This window comes from Podarcis liolepis, assembly GCF_965112155.1.
Source record: "Podarcis liolepis genome assembly, chromosome: 13".
Taxonomy (NCBI): Eukaryota; Metazoa; Chordata; class Lepidosauria; order Squamata; family Lacertidae; genus Podarcis; species Podarcis liolepis.
In genome coordinates, this window is record NC_139573.1 from 40,602,007 (window position 1) to 40,623,181 (window position 21,175).

The 21,175-nt window shown below is 46.3% G+C and overlaps 3 protein-coding genes and 1 long non-coding RNA gene across 7 annotated transcripts in view; 1 reads left to right on the forward strand and 3 right to left on the reverse strand.

The window, feature by feature from the left end:
* Positions 1–21,175, reverse strand: part of LOC310690621 (la-related protein 6-like) — a 166,408-nt gene that overhangs the window by 35,681 nt on the left and 109,552 nt on the right. The window contains exon 1 of one of the 3 annotated variants that reach the window (XM_083469967.1): positions 40–175. The exons of 1 other annotated variant lie outside the window; for it this stretch is intronic. The gene's annotated coding sequence lies outside the window, so the exon portion shown is untranslated. Of the gene's footprint in view, positions 1–39; positions 176–21,175 lie in introns of those variants that run through there. One more of the 3 variants, XM_083469968.1, reaches the window with a different exon arrangement.
* LOC310690877 overlaps positions 1–21,175 on the forward strand; it is a 237,370-nt gene that overhangs the window by 33,012 nt on the left and 183,183 nt on the right. The window lies entirely within an intron of this gene.
* Positions 1–21,175, reverse strand: part of NSF (N-ethylmaleimide sensitive factor, vesicle fusing ATPase) — a 271,739-nt gene that overhangs the window by 5,797 nt on the left and 244,767 nt on the right. The gene's annotated exons all lie outside the window — the stretch shown is intronic.
* Positions 95–15,005, reverse strand: GOSR2 (golgi SNAP receptor complex member 2). 2 transcript variants are annotated; one of them, XM_083470317.1, is made up of 6 exons: positions 14,879–15,005; positions 8,706–8,770; positions 5,971–6,079; positions 4,520–4,652; positions 3,929–4,069; positions 95–813 (listed from the first exon to the last, which is right to left on the reverse strand). In XM_083470317.1, exons 1-6 carry the CDS (start codon positions 14,905–14,907, stop codon positions 652–654), a joined length of 639 nt encoding a protein of 212 aa, XP_083326443.1. In that variant the 5' UTR covers positions 14,908–15,005; the 3' UTR covers positions 95–651. The 2 variants fall into 2 exon arrangements, with proteins under 2 accessions (XP_083326443.1, XP_083326444.1); XM_083470318.1 differs by lacking the exon at positions 3,929–4,069.

Here is a 21,175-nt window from a genome sequence, read left to right on the forward strand (position 1 = left end):
TTACCCTGAATATTTTACTATGGTTCAAAAATGAGTTACCTTGCTGTCTAGCCTTCGGGATCTGCTTATTCTAAATAAGAGGCAGGCACACAGCTTCCGAAAAAGAAGATCTTTTTGGCCCATGAAGATTTCTACTTGTTTCAGCCATGGCAGGACAATACTCTCCTTGCATCCTGGGACTATATTAAGGTAAAATAAATCAAATCCGCTCAGCTGACCACAACGTTCATGTATGTAACCTGGTTCGTAAGAACACCAAGTGGGTGTGCAGGTCCACAGACTGCAGAGTCGTGCAGTTTTCTTAGGTTCCGTCACGATTGCACAGGGGTTCTGTGACCACATGAATGTGCACCGCTCCTGTGAGCAGCGCATGACAACCGCATGCCAATGTCTTCTAAACCTGCATGGGGCACAGAGAGACAGCCCGCCACCTGGCTGAAGAATTACATCGCATCTCGGCACCGTGTGGCTTTGTAAGCACCCCTTCAGCACCAAGGGCCCGAGTCCACGTATGCTAAATCTGAGCCATCTCACGATGCTGTAAGGAGAGAACATGACCAGTCCAGAAGGCAGGAGGTTCGCCATTACGTTGGGAGTCTATGAAGAAAGGCAGTCAGTCCATCACAGTCCGCTGGGAAGTTCTCTCGCTGCTCACGTCAGGTACTGCACTATGAGGAACATGAGCACGCAGGTCACGATCATGCCTCCGATCATGAAGTACTTATCCTGGAAGGCACGTTTCTCAGTGAGGCGCATGACTGTGTTGGATAAGCCGAGCATGTTTACAACATCCAGGATTTTCTTCTGGGTGCCCTGGAGGTGAGAGAGAGCAAGAGAGAAAGAGAAGCAGCAACGTTAGGGAAACGAACAGGCAGACTCTCTGAATGGCTTCGGCATCCTCCACAGTCAGAGGTTGTTTACTGAGAATCATAGAATTGTAGAGCTGGAAGGGCCCCACACGGTCATCTAGTCCAACCCCTCGCAATGCAGGAATCTCAGCTAAAGCATCCTTGACAGATGGCCATCCAAGCAGAATGAGCTTTTACAGAGCAAGGACTTGCTTTCCACATCCCTCTGAATTGCAGGGCCCACTCCACCTTCCCATCTCCTTTCCTCTGCCTCCATGCTCCCCTGCTGATCTTCTGTTGTCACAAGTTGGTTAGGTTTACCATGCCATCCCAAAACCATACTTTCAACACTTAATTTTTTGGGGGGAAGGGGGACTATGGAACCCTCTGTTTGATTTAGCAGTTTCCTTTCCAGGAACACTTTTAGACAAATGGACATAATGTGTTTTTTTAAAAAAATGGCAGCACCAGTGCTCTCACAAAGCATCTTAGGCTGGGTAGCAACAGGGTTGTGGGTCATGGCCCATATGCTGGAAGGTCAGTGCTAGAGAGGCACAGCTCTCACCAGGAAAGCACAACCTGTCCCATGGCTATCACCCATCTGCTTTTCCATGCAGGTTTTACCTGTGCTCTGATAGGACCAGGAAGCAGGAGGAGGAACAGCCTTCCACCAATCGGAATCAGCACAGTAACAAACAAAGGTATATGGCTCCTCCCTTCACCAGGAGTCAGAAATCACAGGTAGGCCAGGGGGATATGGAACAAAATGCCGCAGTGGAGAATGCCTTTTTTAAAAAAGAAAGCTCTGGTGGCCAAATTCCATATACAGTGGTACCTCGGTTCTCAAATGTAATCTGTTCCAGAAGCCTGTTTAGTTTCCAAAAGGTTTGAAAACTAAGGCGTGGCTTCCCATTGGTTGCAAGAGCTTCTTGCACTCAGCGGAAGCTGCGTCTCACGTTTGGGTTCTGAAAAAAGTTAGAAAACAGAAGCATTTACTTCCGGGTTTTCGGCATTCGAGAACCGAAACATACGACAATGGAGGAGTTTGGGAACCGAGGTACCACTGCATATATATGCAGTGGTACCTCGGAACTCGAACGTAATCCGTTTTGGAACACCGTCCAACTTCCGAAATGTTTAGAGTTCTGAAGCACGGCTTCTGATTGGCTGACAGCTAGGTTTTTGCACAGTGGAAGCTGTGTTGGACGTTCGTGTTCTGAAAACCGGAGCACTTACTTCTGGGTTTTTGGCAATCGGGAGCCAAAACGTTCAGGAACAGAGCTGTTCGAGTTCCGAGGTACCACTGTATTTCACTTTTAAAATTGTGTTTGGTGAAGGCTTTCACTTCACTGAGGTCCTCCCTTAGGAAGCCAGAATTATGCTGAAGACTCATGTAACCCCAATGCTTCCTTTTCCACAGGGAATCTGTCCTGGAGCAGTGGCACAATTGATGTGATGGAAAAATCGGGAGTGGCTCCAAGAACAGCAGCAAAGGCATGTCGTTGTGTAGGGCAACAGTGAGAAGAGAGCCAAGAAATGCTACAGGTGGGATACCTCTGTGCTACCTACTGAGATGCAGCTACACAAAGAATGCGAATTCTCACCCCAGAACTCTGAAAAGGAGCATTCCGCATTTCCATCTAGGAATATTCAGCCTGTGAGCTTCCATCTAGGGAGAGCCACGTCGACATGCTCATCTGATCCGATGTGATTACCAACGGGATGCTAAAAGGCTACAGTTCACTTCCAGGGTGACATCACTCCAAAATGAACATTCAAGCCTGCAAGGTCACATCCTGTAACGCCTTAAGAGGTGAGAGACTGCTGGAGTTGGTGTTTGGACAGCTGTGTTCCAAGTGGGGCCAGGGCAGCGCAGGGAAGTGGTTTCTCTAGCTTGGCAGGAATATCAGGGGTTGCCCAGTGGCTCAAGCCTACCACACCCAGCCTGCTTCTTCTAGAGGAAAAGGGCTGGGGTTGGAATAAAAACAGGCACGGGGTTGGGAAACGGCATTTACGTCAGTGGCTACCGAGGACACTTGAGCTTTTAACCTCTGCACGGCAGGGAGTGGTGGCTGGGGAGACAATAGCACCCGGTGTGGCTTAGGGACCCCAGAAGCTGTGTGCCATTGATAGTGGAGTGCCCAGAGAACAGGGCAGAGAGTTAGGAAGAAGACTCCGAGGGCAGAAAGTGATGGAGATGCAAGGAGGCAGAACAACTGGTTGAAGGGCGGAAGGAGACCAGAGGCAGCAATAGCTAGAGGAGGAGGAGGAGGGCAAACAGTGGAGTGAAGGAACGGTGGGCCAATGAGAAGAGGGAAGGTAGGGAAAACCTCATATGCAAATAGTCTTGCTCTTTTTAGGAACCGCTGGCATGGAGGATCCTGATTCAGGAAAAGGTTTTGGGTAGGATAGGCAACCTTCAGATTCTCTTTTAATTCACAAGAAGCTGCCTTATACCAGGAACAAAGGAATCATCCAGCTTAGCCTTTTACTGTCTGTTTTCCCCATGGTCTCAGGCAGATCCTTTTAACAGGCGGAGCCAAGGTTGCTGAACCTGGGACCCTCTGTATGCAAAGTATTTTCTCCCCCCCCCCCCACCCACCCACAGCTTTGCCCCTCCCTGGACTGATATTCGGAGCTTCTTATCCAGGAGCAAATTTGCAAAACTCTGCCCAAATTCGCAGCAGTGCACAACGAAGCTACAAGAAATCCCGACAGGTTGAATTAATGATACAATCGCAACATGTGGAATTTGAGTGTATCTGAAAGCCTCAAGTGCAGCTACGGGAGTGGCGAGTTCAAAAGGGGCAGAAGCTTGGTTTTGCCATACGGGGGGTGGGGGCAGAGGAGTGACAGGGTGACCGAAGAGAGGTTGGAGAAGAGACACAGAAGGCGAGAATGAAAAGAACCTGCACCTGAGTTTTACTTTTCAGAATTCTGGAAAGTTATCAGAATTAAAAGAGGGGGAAGAAGAAAAAGTGGGTGCCTACTCCCCACATATATCTATCTATCTATCTATCTATCTATCTATCTATCTATCTATCTATCTATATAAGCTGAAGGTCCCATCCTATGCCCACCTTTAATGTCATTCTCTGATCCCTCAGGCCCTGCAGAATGCTGGTCCCGCTGCCAATGAGATCGTCCATGCCACGGTGAGCATTTTGGAGGGACTCGTTATGCTGCAAGGTTTCATCGATCGGAATGGTGGTGTCAGAATCCTGCAAAGGGGGAGGAGGGAAGGGAAGCATGTTGGTTATCTTTCCTTGGCACTCTGAACCCAGAAGGACAAGGGTGTCAACAAAAGCCCATGTTTTTGTTTTGTTTTTTTAAAAAAGAATCGGCATTATTCTGCAGCAGTGAAGTTCAAACTTTCTGTCCTTACATTTTCCACATAAGTGTGACTGCCACAAAATCGAGCTGCTGCTCCATGTGTCCTGAAAGACTAAGTAAACTCCCTATGTATTACAGGAGAAGATTGGCAGTGGTGGGAAAGTTGCCTCGTGTGAGTTTGGACATTGTTGCTGATCTCCTTAAGTGCTAAACCCCATGATTTCTCGCCACCCAAAAAGACCCCATTTGAGAACGACAGCTGTTAAATAGATGAACATTGGGACATGGGAGGGAGGCGAATATTAGCACAAATCCACTGGTTTTACGGGAGGGCATACGTTAGTGGTGAATGTTCGGGCCAGAAGCTCCTCCCGCTGCCTCTCTTGCTGCTCCCGTGCATAACGCCGGTGCTGGAAGTTCCTCAACGCCGTCTGCAGGTGCTGGATATCGTATTTCAGCTGATCAACTCGTCTGAGAACGACAAGTCACAGAAAGGAGGAAGAAAGCCATTAGCTTTGATTTTCATGTAAATACAAGAACAACGTCTCGCTACAGTAACTTGTCCTATGGTACATTCTTATTAAGTTTCATATGCAGCACACAAGCAATACAGTCGTACATTGGAAGTCGAATGGAATCAGTTCCGGAAATCAAAGCACGGCATCTGATTGGCTACAGGAAGCTCCTGCAGCCAATCAGAAGCCATGTTGGGCGTTCGGGTTCCAAAGAACGTTTGCAAATTCACTTCCGGGTTTGCAGTGTTCAGGAGTCTAAAATGTCTGAGTACCAAGGTGTTTGGGAACCAAGGTACAACTGTACATTTATTTATACATTATCAATTCAAATATAGTCTCCACAGAGATTCTTGTGCTGTGGGTGGAATAAAAGTATCTTCTGTCTTATTTATAAAGGAAAAGAAAGGAAGCCAAGTCTTGCCAAAAGTGTCTGTCCTGGAAGTGCCTTTAATTACCCATCTGTGGCATGTGAGGAATTACGACAGAGCTACATTATTCCAAATATTATTTACCCAGATTTCAATGGGGATTTCTATGGGTTGTTTCCAGTATCAGGCTACTGTGAATCAGGTTGCTGATAATAGAAAAAAAAACCACAAACACAAAATCTCCGCATTAAAGGCTATTGTTTACATTTGAGTCTAATGGGAATAAGGCAAGAGCTGAATTGGGTGGAAGGAATTGCTGCGTAATTTTGAAAATAATAGGAAACACCTTTTCCTAAAAGGAGCATGCTATCATGCAACTCCACCAAGCATGAAAATATGAACCTATCACTCTGCAGCCTTTCCAGCAAGAGGAGAGGTGCTAGTGTTTATTTTGGCTAGGCGAGTCCAGTGCCAGCGAAATATAATTTTAAGCGAAGCCTCCTGAAGACGAGCAGGGATTGTTCGTAGGGTTGGATTGTGCCAAACTGATTGCCATGTATGACCTGCAATTATGATCCCCAAGTCTCTTTCCCATACCGCCCAAAGGCTTCCTGTATCAGCAGGTTTCTTTCCTTAAGAGCTCGGTTTTAAGCTGCCTTCAAGTTCTATTGGAAATCAGTGCAATTAAGAAAACATTCACAGGCACAAGAAAGAGAAAAGCCTGCCACATAGCCTGATTTGTTCATAATAATAAATTTATTGCCCTGCACCTTCTATCCCATATGGAAGGCAGCAAGCAATGCAGAACAACAACAACTTGCCCTGAGAACAGGTCAGAAGGCTGCACCACTATATGTCCCAAGACACAGGAAGTAGTTTGGGTGGGCGAGGAAGAAGGTAACTCACAGCTTGGCGTTCTGCCGCTTGCTAGGAGGTTCCTTGTTACAAAAGATTTCCAACCGTTCCAAGTTGCTGAAGATCCTGTCTATTCGCGCCTGGATTTCGTTTTCCACCACTGAAAGAGGAGATGAGGGGGGAAAGGTAAGAAACATCAGGGCCAGAAGGACACTTGCAGTTTTAACAAGCACAATACCTTCATGCCAGGCTTTGCCAGTTAAGCCTTGCCCACGCTGTGTGAAATGGGAGATTTCTACCAGAGAACGTGTTAATGTTCCTAGTGCCACCCATCATGGAGCTAGGTGGAGAAGGTGCCCACCACAACCATCGGGCCAGGGACTGCAAGGAATGCCCTGCCACTTCAGCCACTCGTCAGTAGCAGTATTGCAAACATTTGTTTGGAGTATTTTATGGAATGTGGAAAATAAAGCAACGAAACAAGGAACAAATCCCCTCTATTCAGGGCACGATGGGCAAATAAGCATACATTTTGGTGAGGGGGGCAGTACATTATTTTATATATATATATATATATATATATATATATATATATATATATATATATGGCCAGAGATTCATGCTGTCCAAATTTCTGCTGCTGTTGGCAGCAAATATTCTTGCTGCCAACATATAATATAATAATAATAATAATTTATTATTTATACCCCGCCCATCTGGCTGGGTTTCCCCAGCCACTCTGGGCGGCTTCCAAAAGAATATTAAAATACTGTGATACATCAAACATTAAAAGCTTCCCTAAACAGGGCTGCCTTCAGATGTCTTCTAAAAGTCTGGTAGTTGTTGTTCTCTCTGACATCTGGTGGGAGGGCGTTCCACAGGCAGGGCGCCACTACCGAGAAGGCCCTCTGCCTGGTTCCCTGTAACTTGGCTTCTCGCAGTGAGGGAACCGCCAGAAGTCCCTCGGCACTGGACCTCAGTGTCCGGGTAGAACGATGGGGGTGGAGACGCTCCTTCAGGTATACTGGACCGAGGCAGTTTAGGGCTTTAAAGGTCAGCACCAACACTTTGAATTGTGCTCGGAAACGTACTGGGAGCCAATGTAGGCCTTTCAAGACCGGTGTTATATGGTCCCGGTGGCCAGTCCCAGTCAAGCTGCCGCATTCTGGATTCATTGTAGTTTCCAGGTCAAAGGTAGCCCCACGTAGAGCGCATTGCAGTAGTCCAAGCGGGAGATAACCAGAGCATGCACCACTCTGGCGAGACAGTCCGCGGGCAGGTAGGGTCTCAGCCTACGTACCAGATGGAGCTGGTACACAGCTGCCCTGGACACGGATTTAACAAATGAGATGCATTTGTGAGAAATAACCACCTGTGGGTTCTTTTTTCGCTGCAGGATTCTGATACTATGCATAACCTTCTCGGAAATTACAACTGTCCAAAAATTTCTTAGCTAGGCAGCAGTGTCCAAATCGTTCAAATGCCCAAGTCACCTTTGTGTTACTGACTACTGCTACCAGAGGACACTTGTATCAAGTCTTTAAATTTACATTTTAATTCTCTCTTTGGACTCATAAACCAAGATAATAAAGCAAGCTCTGCTAAAAAAGCTGCTATTATTATTATTATTATTATTATTATTATTAACTGTCCTTTATGTTTTCCACAATCCTGATAAAAAGTTAGCCAGAATCTTTGCATTTTAGAGCACTATCACCAAAGTTGATTATACATTCATAGAACTGGAAGGCGCCACAACAGACAGCTAGTTCAAGCCGCTGCCGTGCAGGAGTCTTTTGCCCAACATGGGGCTCGAACCTCTCCAACAATTTGGGCCAGCCTGTAGGGACAAATGAGAGAGCCGTACAGGGGTCATGTACTAACTACGGTATATTTCAGTGTGGTTTCTCTCAAGTTTGTTGGACTCCAACTACCATCAGTCCCAGCCAGGATGGCCAATGATAAAGGAGCTGTGGTCCAATAACCACTGGAGGGCCACATGTTACCCACCATAGTCATAGAAGAATGCTTCTTCTAAAATGTGACCTGCCAGCCACATCTCTTTTTTTGCAATTATTTGTACAGTGGTGCCTCGCAAGACGAAAAGAATCCGTTCTGTGATTCTCTTCGTCTAGCAGTTTTTTCGTCTTGCGAAGCAAGCCCATTGACGGATTAGCGGATTAGCGCTATTAGCGGCTTTTAGCGGCTTATCGGCTGATCGGATCAGCTGATAAGCGGCTTAGCGGCTTAGAAAAAGGGGGGGAGGAAAAAACCCGCAGGAACTCGCAAGGCATTGTCGTCTTGCGAAGCAAGCCCATAGGAAATTCGTCTAGCGAAGCACCTCCAAAACAGAAAACTCTTTCGTCTAGCGAGTTTTCCGTCTTGCGAGGCATTCGTCTTGCGGGGCACCACTGTATGTTGAAGTGCCTTTCCAAAAGGCAATTTACACCACTGGGCTAATGAGAATATAAAAACTCTACCACCCATGGCTTTCCCCATACCCTACCCCTCACTCAGTACAGCAAAATGGAATCAGAGAATAGTAAGTCGGAAGGGACCCAGAGGGTCATCTATTTCAACCCCCTGCAACACAGGAATCCTGCCACAGCGATCCCTGGGCGGGCTTGAACTTCCAACCTTCTGGCTAGCAGCCATACGCACAGACCCATTACACCACCTAAAGGTCAAAACATATTAATGGTTTCACTTGGGCACATATTGGAAACACAGTCAGGGAGCACTGGCCAAGCTAACGGTGAGGTTACCCTCTTCCATTAATTACTCACAGTGGACTGACTGCTTGTCTGATGTCTCGAGGCGGCCCATGTATGACTGGACCTCATGGACCTGCCTGTTGAAAAGAAGAAAAGTTCTAGTCAATCACAAGGGTTCCGGCAGAAAAGGAGGGTTTCTCAAGAAGGCAAACACATGGCAGAAATGAATCATCAGTGCTCAGAGCAATCAGAATATTGAAGCAAAACCCCTGGTATAACAGTAAAAATACTGTGCAAGTCAAGGGTAGCCAACATGTCGCGGGACTACAACTCCCATCATCCCTGACAGTGCGGGCTGGAGCTGATGGGAGTCCAACAACGTCCACAAGGTACTATGATGGCCATCCTGGCAGTATGGAATCTCATACTTTGCAGAACAGATTTCCTAAACATTTCTCATACACAGTGGTATCTTGGTTCTCAAACGTAATCCGTTCCGGAAGTCCGTTTGACTTCCGAAACGTTCGAAAACCAAGGCGCGGCTTCCGATTGGCACAGACGCCCCGGAAACCCTAGCTGACAACCGCATCGGACATTCGGCTTCTGAAAAACAGTTGAAAACTGGAACACTTACGTCTACTCTTCTTCTTATGGCAGAAATGACTGGCATGGGTGTGGGGAAATGGTTTGGGGGGGTTTAAGGCCACAAATTTATGCAGTCTTGATGACAATGCTGGGTTCGCATGAACTTCTTTCCATTTTTAGAAATGCACTGCTTCAAAAATTAGGTTGCAACGTAACAAACTGAGAAATATCTGTCAAATCAGTCAATTGGAAAGGCTAGAATACCAGTCCAACCTAAAATCAAATTTGTAATTAGCAATTTTCAGGTGAATATCTTTGGGTGAGCATCTATATTTGTGCACACAAGCATGCTGAGAATTTAATATTCTAACCATATTCTATACCATCATTCTGTCCGTCCCCCCTTAAAATCTGAACAGAATCTTACTCCTTTGAATTGTCTTGTCTTAATATATTTACAATAATTAAATTGAAGATAACTTCAAACAAATTCAAAGTCTGACTTGGAAATTAACATTTTAAAACACATTCAATATGTGTATTTCAGTTCAGTATTTCAGTTCAACCATATTATGGCTATTGGGAAAATATCTGAAATATTTATGTAGCATGTAAAATTAACACAGCCTATTTTGACCTTCTTTTCTATGTGTTCGTCAAATAAATATGCTATATGAATGAAACCTCAACGTATTTAAGGCAGCAGAAAGTTTCCAGATGCAAAGTTGGTTAGAAATCTCTTTCCATTGGCTAAATGAGCATCCAAATTCTGAATGAACACTGTTGCACTTGAGCCACTCTATAGGCAAGAAAGTTAAAAGCTGGGATTTCTCCCCGTGATTATCTGGCACTTCTCTTTGGGATCTCCTCCAAAACAAAGAGTGGGAATGGTATGGTGGGAATGGCTCAGCCCTGCCAACTAGAAAACCTGTTTTGGAAACAGACTGAGGATATCAGGCCAGAGGCAGAGAAAAGGCAACAGGACGTGGGAGATCAGGTAGGGCAAGGAGGGGAAGAATGCTCTGCCCCACGGGCACCTCCTGGAAACGGATGCGTGGCAGAAAAATCACTTGAGCACACCAAGAGAATGACTAAAGGCAGGGGTCAATAAAAAGGGGGGGAATCATGAGACTCAGCATCTGACAAAGAGAAGCAGCTCAGGTGTGCTAGAGTCTGATGGGCAAGACAGAAAGGCTGCAACATTTTTTTTGTTTTGTTTAGTCGTGTCCGACTCTTCGTGACCCCATGGACCAGAGCACGCCAGGCATTCCTGTCTTCCACTGCCTCCCACAGTTTGGTCAGACTCATGTTTGAAGTTTCGAGAACGCTGTCCAACCATCTCGTCCTCTGGTGTCCCCTTCTCCTTGTGCCCTCCATCTTTCCCAACATCAGATTCTTTTCCTGGGAGTCTTCTCTTCTCATGAGGTGGCCAAAGTATTGGAGCCTCAGCTTCACGATCTGTCCTTCCAGTGAGCACTCAGGGCTGATTTCCTTCAGAATGGATACGTTTGATCTTCTTGCAGTCCATGGGACTCTCAAGAGTCTCCTCCAGCACCATAATTCAAAACACTGCAACACTAGCAATGCCAGAGAGCCATTCGCTTTGCAAGCACCTTCTTGGAAATCATCCCAGCCAACTATCACTAGAGCCTAGAAGGGATCAAGGACTGATTCAGGGGAAGCCCCAGTTGCTGGATGCCAACTCCCATCAGCCCCAGTCAGCATGGCCAATGGTCAGAGGTGCTGAGAGTCCAACAACGTCAACATCTGGAGGGCACCCGCTTGGCTACCCCTGGATCTGTCTGTTTCTGCTGGTTTGGGACAGAGAATTGAATGAGATGGCCTTCAGTCCAACTCTTTATGATTTACTCAACTATCTCTAGCTCATTTTCATTTTAGTCAACACAAACAGGCTCCACCAGGTGAGGAAACAAGCATGACAACAGCAACCTCTGAAGTCTCCACAACCTTGCTTAGCGTTTTAATGTTTGGAAGGTTTTCAAGAACATGCCAACTCAACATCTGAGCACATGCCAAAACTGAGCACATGGTATGTCCATGACTAGCTCTGGATATTAAAAAAGAAAAAGAAAAACACCATAAGGGCATGTAATGTTCTTTTCATCAGATTGTCAAGGTGTATGGTTTTTAAAGCTTTAAAGATTAAACAGCGTAAGATGCAGGAATGTAGGACTTGGCTACAAAGTTCAGTGCTAGACTGTAGAAATAGGCTGGAACTGCACTCGCCAACATGGTGCCCATGGGCATAATGGCACCCTTGAGGCCTTCCCCTGGCACCCACAAAGCCCTGAACACCCCACTTTGTCATGAAGTGCCATGGGCTGTTATCTCCCCCAACCCACGGAAAACTACAGAGTTGTAAAGAAAGAAGATGGAAGAATAATGCTCTTTCCCACTTCCTCTTTCAGCATGATATATAGTTTTCAAGCTCGGATCAGCAGCTTAACAGACTATAAAGTGTCTGAGGTAAAAGGGAACAAGAAGCAAGTAACCAAAGAGAGAAAGGGAATGGAGACAGAGAGGGAGAAGGCATATATTGCTGGCATCCATCTGCCTCAAGAGACAATGGAAGAATGTACCATCAGAGATGAAGTCAAACCATTGGAAAGATACAGCAGCTGCTGTGGCTGTACAGACCAACATCGGAGGGACATATTTTATTGCAGCTGGGGCAGATGAAGACATCTGGTTTCGCTGTTACAGATGAACACACATAAATGTTGGATCCAGTAAAATAGATCCTCTTGAAATTGAATACTTGTCTTATGAGTTCCCCTCATTCCCCAATCGTCATCAAATCTATCTCCACTGACCAAAGTATAAAAGTCACATATCTGGTGCTTCCCAGCACCACCATGATACAACAGGGATTCAAGATGCATGGATTCTTATAGATCCTCCTATTTCTCCTGAAAACCACCACCAAGTGATAGGAGACCGTTTTATCCACAAATGTACTCTGTGGTTTGTTGACGGTTTTAACATCCCAGGCAAAAGTCATGAAGATCCATGCCTTGGGTCTGTGGTATTCATACTGTGTGTTGCACTACTTTAAGCTTTAATATAATGGTGGATTTTGGAGGGTGCTGTGGATATCATGCAAATTCAAGAGGAGCCATATTAGTTCCACTGGTTCCAGCTTTTATCCAGACCCCTTGGAAGATCAAAGAGTCTGTGTGTGCTTACTCAATCTGGGGCAAGAAAGAGAAGCCGAAGAAGTGGTGCCCATGGCACTCTTACAAGATTCCAAATTTGCTCATGGGTTCAAAAATATTGGCAACCCATTATGGCAAAGAATCACTCTAGGATTAGAAGGGTGATGGCAAAGAAGAGTCTGTTTTAAAGAGGCACTGTGTTTAACACTCAGGATTTTGAAAATCTGAAAGCCATCCCTTCCACCCAGGTCAGAGTTGAGTTTGTCAGAACACAGCTACTACTCAAAGCTATACACAATACAAAAGGAATGTGTCTATGGCCAGGGGGAGGGGGGAATCCACTGTGACCCAGTGCCTAGAGAACAGAGTCTGGACCTTGTGTAGTTTAAACTACACGTGTAAATCTGGGGAATCAAAGTACAGCTCAATCTTAGATTTTAATGGCATAGCAATCACTCTATTAGTTTCAGTCTCGGTTGCCCAGTATCCAAATAGATGACCTTTGAGTTGTTACGAGGATGAACAAGATACAAGTGAGAAACCCTCTGCACATTTCTTATCCCCATTTCTCTGAGTGTAAGACCCATACAACTCAATGAGACTTACCTCTGAGTAGACATGAATAAGATTACATAGTAAACAATGGTTAACTATCACCTGACTCCTGATACCAGGACTACTTACTCCCCTTCTCAATTATGAAGTTTCTCATAGTAGGTGGGAGAAGGAAAGACTTCAAACAGCAGCCCTCGTGACAGTCACTAAGGTGGTGATCTCCCTTTTCTTCTACCCTCCAGAGCCCCAAGTGTATCCACCAATTTAATGGTGCTGATTTCTGGCAGAAACAGCTCCAAAGTAGTCCCTATTTGTGAACCTCTGTCCTTGCCACCTGATGTTACCCTTTGGTGTCCCATATCAATGACTGTTTCCTCCCTTCTTCCCAACATGGATACTCAGCCTGCTTCCCAAGCTTCACGCTGCTTCTACCCCTACACAAAGAATCATCATCCTTATTCTTTCCTGTTCTCGCTTCCCTCCCAATATGCCCCCAATGATTTATCCCCATCCTGCTGTTCACAATCTCCCCCACCCAGGGCTGTGTTTTCAAAACTACTTATTTCTGAATTGAAATGGAGGTCTACCCAGTGGGATTTAGCTGCTGAACAAGATTACAATGATGAGCCGCATTATGCTAAAACTTACGCCATCTGACCCAAAGGCTCTGTGGAACAGCATGGTGAGACAAATGTAAGAAAATGGGGTGGGAATAATAAAGCCCAGGCCCTTTTTTTCAGCTGAAACTCACTGGAACTGAGTTCCGTCACATCTTTGGTGTGTTCTGGCACCTCTGTGCGACAGAGACAGAGGGTGGCATGGTGCTCGGAGTTGCGCGGTGGAGGCAGCAGTTTATATTTTTTGCCGTGGCAGTGCAGCAAAACTTTTTTAGGTCCTCCCCCTAAAAAAAATCTCAACAAGTGCCTATGCAGCAGATCTCATGGCAGGAAGCAAATCCTCCTGAGCGACAGATGGGCGTGAAACTCCAGTACATTTGAATACTGCTCTGTATCATTACATCTGGCCAACTGCTGCAAAGAAGAACTACTGGCCGCTCTAGCTTTTGCTAGCAGAACTTTTTTGGTGGCGTAAACAGACGCAGCCCCACCCACCCTACTTATCAAAAGCTTCTACCACTGTCTTTGCTGTTCGGCCGAGAATCAGTGACAAAAGCGCCAAGGCTACACCCCCCAATATAGCAGGCAATGTGCTTCATATTCAGACACTGTCAGGTGAATGATTCAGAGACGTTGCATGAAGATCTTTCAGTGGATAGGCAGGCAGGCACCAGAACCAGGTTACACTTCATTCAAATTGCCACAGACTTTTTACTTACGTGGCCTTCCACTCAGCCCCTCCTCCTCGATAAAAATACAGTGGTACCTCGGGTTAAGAACTTAATTCGTTCTGGAGGTCTGTTCTTATCCTGAAACTGCTCTTAACCTGAAGCACCACTTTAGCTAATGGGGCCTCCTGCTGCTGCCGCACCGCCGGAGAACGATTTCTGTTCTCATCCTGAAGCAAAGTTCTTAACCCGAGGTACTATTTCTGGGTTAGCGGAGCCTGTAACCTGAAGCATATGTAACCTGAAGCGTATGTAACCCGAGGTACCATTGTACTCAGTGCTGACCTGGTACAGCAGGGCTGTTGCTACGATTCACATATACGAACGGGGGGCACATAAATGCAGATTTTGAGTTGGAATATTACTGCCCTCCGTCCCATTGCCACGGATATCACTCCCTTCCCCCACACCCACCCCACTGAAACCCCCCTCCACCCCACGGCTCTCCCTCGGTTTCCCCCCGTTTACTGAAACACCTCCGCCCCGCCGACGCCTTCCCTCCCGAGAAGGAGGTACTCTGGTTATTACTATTATTATTACTATTATTATTATTATTACTGCAACCTCCCGCCCCGCACACGCACTTGTTGGTCTGGTGGTAAAGCGCCTCCATGGCGGCCGCTCGGCTGACTGGGCTCCCACACAGTTCCCACTCTTTAACACGTCACCCGGTCCCAGGCCGGCGCTTCCGGTTTCCGGCTTGCCGAAGGCCCCCGCCTGTGACGTCACCCGCTCGGCGCCGCCTGCCCCTGCCGGCGCCTGAGCAACTGTTGCAGAGAAAGGAGGCGGGGAGCGGGGCGGAGCTGGCAGAAGAGGCAGCCGGGTTGATTTATATCAAATCAAGTTGCTGCGCTTTCCTAAGCAGGGGTTTTGGATTTAAGCTGCCTCCCCACTACTACTACTACCACCACCACACACAGTTCATGTCAGTTTGCCACCATGCAGTACGTTTTCATATTTGCATGCGCTGCAATTGACATATGCAGCTGAATAATAACAATAATGGCAAAGTTCATTCCATCTCTCTCTCCCCGTTCTGCAAGAGTACAGTAGGCGAAAATGACCCTATCTGCCCTCAGTCTGCGGGACATTTTGTTACTTTCACGTGCTGAAATGGACACTCGCAGCTGAATAATAAAACAATAACAACAGCGGCAAAGCTCTTTTCTCCTCTCTTTTCCTCAAGTGTTGTTGTTGTTTAGTCGTTTAGTTGTGTCCGACTCTTCGTGACCCCATGGACCAGAGCATGCCAGGCCCTCCTGTCTTCCATTGCTTCCCGCAGTTTGGTAAAACTCATGTTCGTAGCTCGAGAACACTGTCCAACCATCTCGTCCTCTGTCATCCCCTTCTCCTTGTGCCCTCCATCTTTCCCAACATCAGGGTCTTTTCCAGGGAGTCTTCTCTTCTCATGAGGTTGCCAAAGTATTGGAGCCTCAGCTTCAGGATCTGTCCTTCCAGTGAGCATTCAAGGCTGATTTCCTTAAGAATGGATAGGTTTGATCTTCTTGCAGTCCGTGGGACTCTCAAGAGTCTCCTCCAGCACCATAATCCAAAAGCATCCATTCTTCGGCGATCAGCCTTCTTGATGGTCCAGCTCTCACTTCCATACATCACTACTTCAGTGTTGAATAGGATAATGTTATTTGTCCTCTGCTCCAGAGATGCGTAGATCTCTGGGTAATCTGAAGTAGATCAGCAAGCAGGAGTGACAACTTGGCCCTGTGGCTGTGAGTGCCGTGCAGCGTTCATGGCCCTGGCACCAAAATTTGTGGGTGTCCAAACCCTTCATGGGGAATTTTGTGGGTGTTCGGGAACCCAGGGCCCCAGGGAGTTGACACCTATGTCAGCAAGTATTTCTGATTCCCATGCCGCCAACAAAGCAACTCCTCCAACCCAGTTTCTTTGCTGGAATGAAGATTGGAAAGAGGTGGGAGGGTGTAGTCTAACAAAAAGTTGCCACACAAAAACTATTAACTCAGTTCAGTTCTTCCGTCTATAATTCTTTTTGCATCTGGTATCGGATTTCTGGGTCTCACGGTTCACTTCAACCTTCCTGAAGGTTGCTCACCACCCTTGTCCACCTTCCATTAAATTTGCTACTGTCGTTATTCTTCTCAGCACCCCCCACCCATGCCCACTCTCATGAAAGGGGAAAATTTATGTGAAGCGCATTCATGCATTTAACAGAACCTCAAGGTTCTGATCCATATTGTGGCAGTCTAAAAAAGGAAAAGGGCAAGAAACAAAGGGACCAGAAACAGCAATTGGAGATGTGGAGGCGAAAGATTTCTGACTTTCTTGAGGACACTAATTGATTGCCTGGGTTGAGACAAACAGGAATGAAATAGAATTTCAAATCCAAAACTTTGCCCCACCTGTTGGGGGTGTACATCCAGTGTGAATGACTATATTTTGCCTGAGTGAACAGTTGTGCTCTTTCTGTGCTCCCTTTCCGAATCCTGTCCCTGGAAAGGCATTTGTTCTGGCTGGTGTTGCAAAATGCTGGACTACTAGAGGGACCTTTTGATATGATGCAGCAAGGAAACTCTTACGTTGATGTTTACCTTGTGAGAACTTAAAATGCTGGATAATTTCTAAATACCTTCTTGGTATTATCTGAAGATAATTGCCTTTCAGGAAATTCATGGCATGACCTTCAACTGCTAATAGATTAAGGAGAAACGTGCCTCTAATTATTCAGCCACAGGTCAAACTGAGGACTTCGCAAATTTACAGGAAATTACCTTTCCACTAATATAACCAACTCCACATTCCTTGACCGTTGCTCCCACCTCCACCCACTTCTGTTCTCCCCCCCCCCCCCTGTATGGCCCTTTAGGAGTTGAGAACTGATGCCCCATGATCTTGAAGTGATGTTCTTGTAGGTTGGTCTCAAGCTCAGCCAACAATGCCTTACCTACAGCCCTGTCCCAGTGAATTAAGTATGGGTGCAGTAACAGAGGACACCGAGGAGTATGTTCACATTAATGCACATGGATTGCTGTGGTGTTTGTGTGTGTGTGTGTGTGTGTGTGTGTGTGTGTGTGTGTGGTTTTGCTGGCTGGTAAGAGCACTTTTATGCTGACAGGCTCTTGCATACTAAGGTGCCCGAGGAAGGTGTGGTACAAGATGTGAAGTTTGGGAGGAGCGTGGATCACCTGGGAGAGTCATTAGGAAGAACTTCCTGACAGTAAGAGCTGTTTGACAGTGGAATTTGCTGCCAAGGAGTGTGGTGGAGTCTCCTTCTTTGGAGGTCTTTAAGCAGAGGCTTGACAACCATATGTCAGGAGTGCTCTGATGGTGTTTCCTGCTTGGCAGGGGGTTGGACTCGATGGCCCTTGTGGTCTCTTCCAACTCTATGATTCTATGAGTCCTGGGGGTTGGGTACAGAGGGCAAGGGATCCCTGGCCCTAACGCTCCCCCATCCTTGTTCTCGTATTGCGGAGCTGCCTTTTAAAAAATCTTTAGGAATGCCAACAAGTGCAGAAGACGGTAACCAAAATAGTTAACTGGTACCGACCACCATGAACATCTCACTCCAGGGTTAAATATCTTCAGTGGCTCCCAGTTTGTTGTCAGACACCGTTCAAATCTGCTGGTTTTGACCTCTAAGGAGCCCTCGACAGCCTGGGGCGAGTGTCTCTAAAAGCCTTTTCCCACATGAACCTGCCTGCCAATTAAGATAATCTTCAGAGGCCCTAATCCCAGTGCTTCTGCTTCTGGGGTCAGGCAGGTGATTACCCGGCAGAAGGACTTTTTCTGACACGATGTCCAGTCGAAGGAGAGCCCTCTCTGCAGACACATGCTCACCTGGCACCATCTGTTAGGCACAAGGCACCGAAGGAGGCAAAGTCTTGGGCAGACAGTGAGGAGGAGGCAGGCGATTGTGAGGGAGATTGTGAGAGTGTTAAAGTGTTCCTCTTTGAAGGAGAACTATCTGAAAGTGATTTGCAGATGGTATCTAACTCTGAGCAGAATCAGATAAGTGCTGGAGATGCGATGCTCAATCACAGAGCACAACATAAAGCAGAATCATAAAACCACCCCCAAACAATAAAAACTAAAAGACAAGCAGCCAAATGCCAAGTGTAAAGCTTTTAACAGGCCTGGGGAAACCAGAAAGTCTTAACCTAGGGCTGGAAAGATTGCAATGTCAATAGCTGTTAAGCCTCTTTATGGAGGCGGGTATTCCGAATATGGGGTGCCACCACAGAAAAGGCCCACTCCTTCACAACTATGACACATCCAGGCCTGTATGGGTTAGTCATGGCAAGACAAAACAGCATCAGGGTGGTCGTGTGAACCAAGCCACCAACACGATCAACTGTGCTTTCCCAGTGAGAGAGGTCAATTGATACTGCCTCTCTCGTTCTATATTTTGAAAACCGAATTTATTTGTTTGTTTAGTCCAGGTGCAGCTACCTGGTACATACATCTCGAGAAATGTGGATGGTTTGGAGGAAGGGGGAGACCAGTAAATTGGTTCAAATAGCCAGCACCCAGGAGCATGAAGGGGTGTGTTTAGCACACACACAGAGAGAAAGCATTTTGTTTGAGGAAAAGCTGTTGTATTGTAAACAGGATAGAAAGAGATGGAGACAATCACTTAAGGCTTGTCTGCTGTGTCCTCGGGTCATTCCTGGGCAGGATCCTTGCCAGCAGCATCTGATGGAGAAAAGGCGATTGCACATTAGCAGATCTTGTTAACTCTGAGGGCAAAGGTTACAATTTCCTTGGTCTGACTGAGTGATTTGCAGATATACTGTGCAGTCAACAAAAGCAGGAGATGGCCTCTCTGCTGGTCCTCCGCAAGGGTGAGAGCTTCCCTTTTTTTGTTTGTGGCACAAATCCCTCACAACAGCCTTTCACCAATTCACCCCTCAAGCCTCAGAGGACGTTTGCCTTCTCATCTTCTACGCTGCCCAGGATGCTTGCCCTGGTAAAAAGCTGCAGCAAAGGAGCTTTCCATATCAGTCATTTTGAAGAATATATCAAAAGAGAATTGTTCATCAGAATGCACAAGAATGGCCATGTTGGGTTGCGGAATCTGAGAGGGAACAAAAGATCCTGCAATCCAACCCTCTTCCCTTCTGGACTGAAAATACAGGGTCATAACATGCATGTTGACACACTCAGTTGCCAACTATTAATTTCTAATGTTGTGGCATGTCGAGCATAGTGCTGTAAAGTTGGAAGGGGTCTCAACCGTCACCTAGTCCAGCCCTTCTGCAATGCAGGAATCTCAACTAAAGCATTCCTGACAGGTGGACACCCAATCTCTGCTTAAAAACTTGGAGGAAGGAGAGCCCATTACCTTCTGAGGGAGTCTGTTCCACAATCAAACAGCTCTTACTGTCAGAAAGTTCTTCCTGAAGTTTAGTCGGAATCTCCTTTCTTGTAACTTGAAGCCACTGGTTTGAATCCTACCCTCCAGAAAAGGAGAAAACAAGTGTGCTCCATCTTCCATGTGGCAGCCCTTGAGATATTTGAAGATGGCTGTCATATCTTATCTCGGTCTCCTCTTTTCCAGGCTAAACATACCCATCTCCTTCAACCGTTCCTCATAAGGCTTCGTTTCCAGACCCTTGGTAATCTTGGTCACGTTCCAAGCTTGTCAGTATCTTTCTTAAATTGTGGTGCCCAGAGCTGGACACAGTACTCCGATGAGGTCTGACCAAAGCAGGACTATTACTTCCCTTGATATTGACACTATACTTCTGTTGATGCAGCCCAGAATAGCATTAGCTTTTTTGCTGCAGCATCACACTGTTGATTGATGTAAAGCTCGTGGTCTGCTAACAAGAACCACGAACCTGGCCCGGAAACATACGGGCAGCCAATGCATTTAAACCATTGCAGCCAAGCCATTTTAAACACCTGCATTACATTTTGCTGGCAAGCTGCCCCATCAACAGTTTGTCGGCAACATTTCCCACCTGTTGCAACTCTGAAAGAATGTCAACTCCCGCGAAGCGTTTCTAAAGAGCAGTTATAATTTTAGTGTTTTGCTTTTTAATGATCCCCTAGTTGCCTCCAAGCATTTAGGACAGGCATCCCCAACCTTCGGCCCTCCAGATGTTTTGGACTACAATTCCCATCATCCCTGACCACTGGTCCTGTTAGCTAGGGATCATGGGAGTTGTAGGCCAAAACATCTGGAGGGCCACAGGTTGGGGGTGCCTGATTGAGGAGATGCTGAAGTACTCAAAGCAGATGGAACAATGGCCCATCTTCAGACGTTCTCCAGATGCTTCCACCATCAGGCCAGTGGTAACCAGAGAAAGACAGACAGAGCCTTCTGCGTGGAGGTGACTTGTATTAAGAATTCCCTCCCAAGAGAGACCTGCCTGGTGCCTGCATTGCTACCTTTCCATGCCTGGAAAATATTTATTTTCTCCAAGGCCTTTCAATGTGTATTAATATATATATTTTTGTCTTTTAACACACAGGTTGTTATATTCAATGGATCTATTTTACCATGCTTTAGTAAGTATCCAGGAAGCTCTACTGAAATATGGTAGAGAAATATCTCTGTTGTTAAGAGAAGCCTTGGTGCCCTATAGAGAGTTTATATTCAACTAACTTTTACTCAGAGCCGATGCACTGAAATAAACGGCTGTGCCTAGCCTAGGTCCATGAATGTCAATGGATCTACTCTGAGTAAAAGTTTGTTGGAGACAACCCTGCAAGATGTAAAATGGCCTTTATGCAACTTCCCTTTTTGGAATTTGATCCAGACACTCAGAAATGTCCCTTCTTTTACTAGCTATTCCTAAGCTGTCTAAGAAACATACCTGCCCTTCTTAATACCAATAATTTTATACTGGGTTGGGGGTGTTTTTTTGAAAGCGAAGGAGTGCTGGGCCTGAGGGCACAGTGAA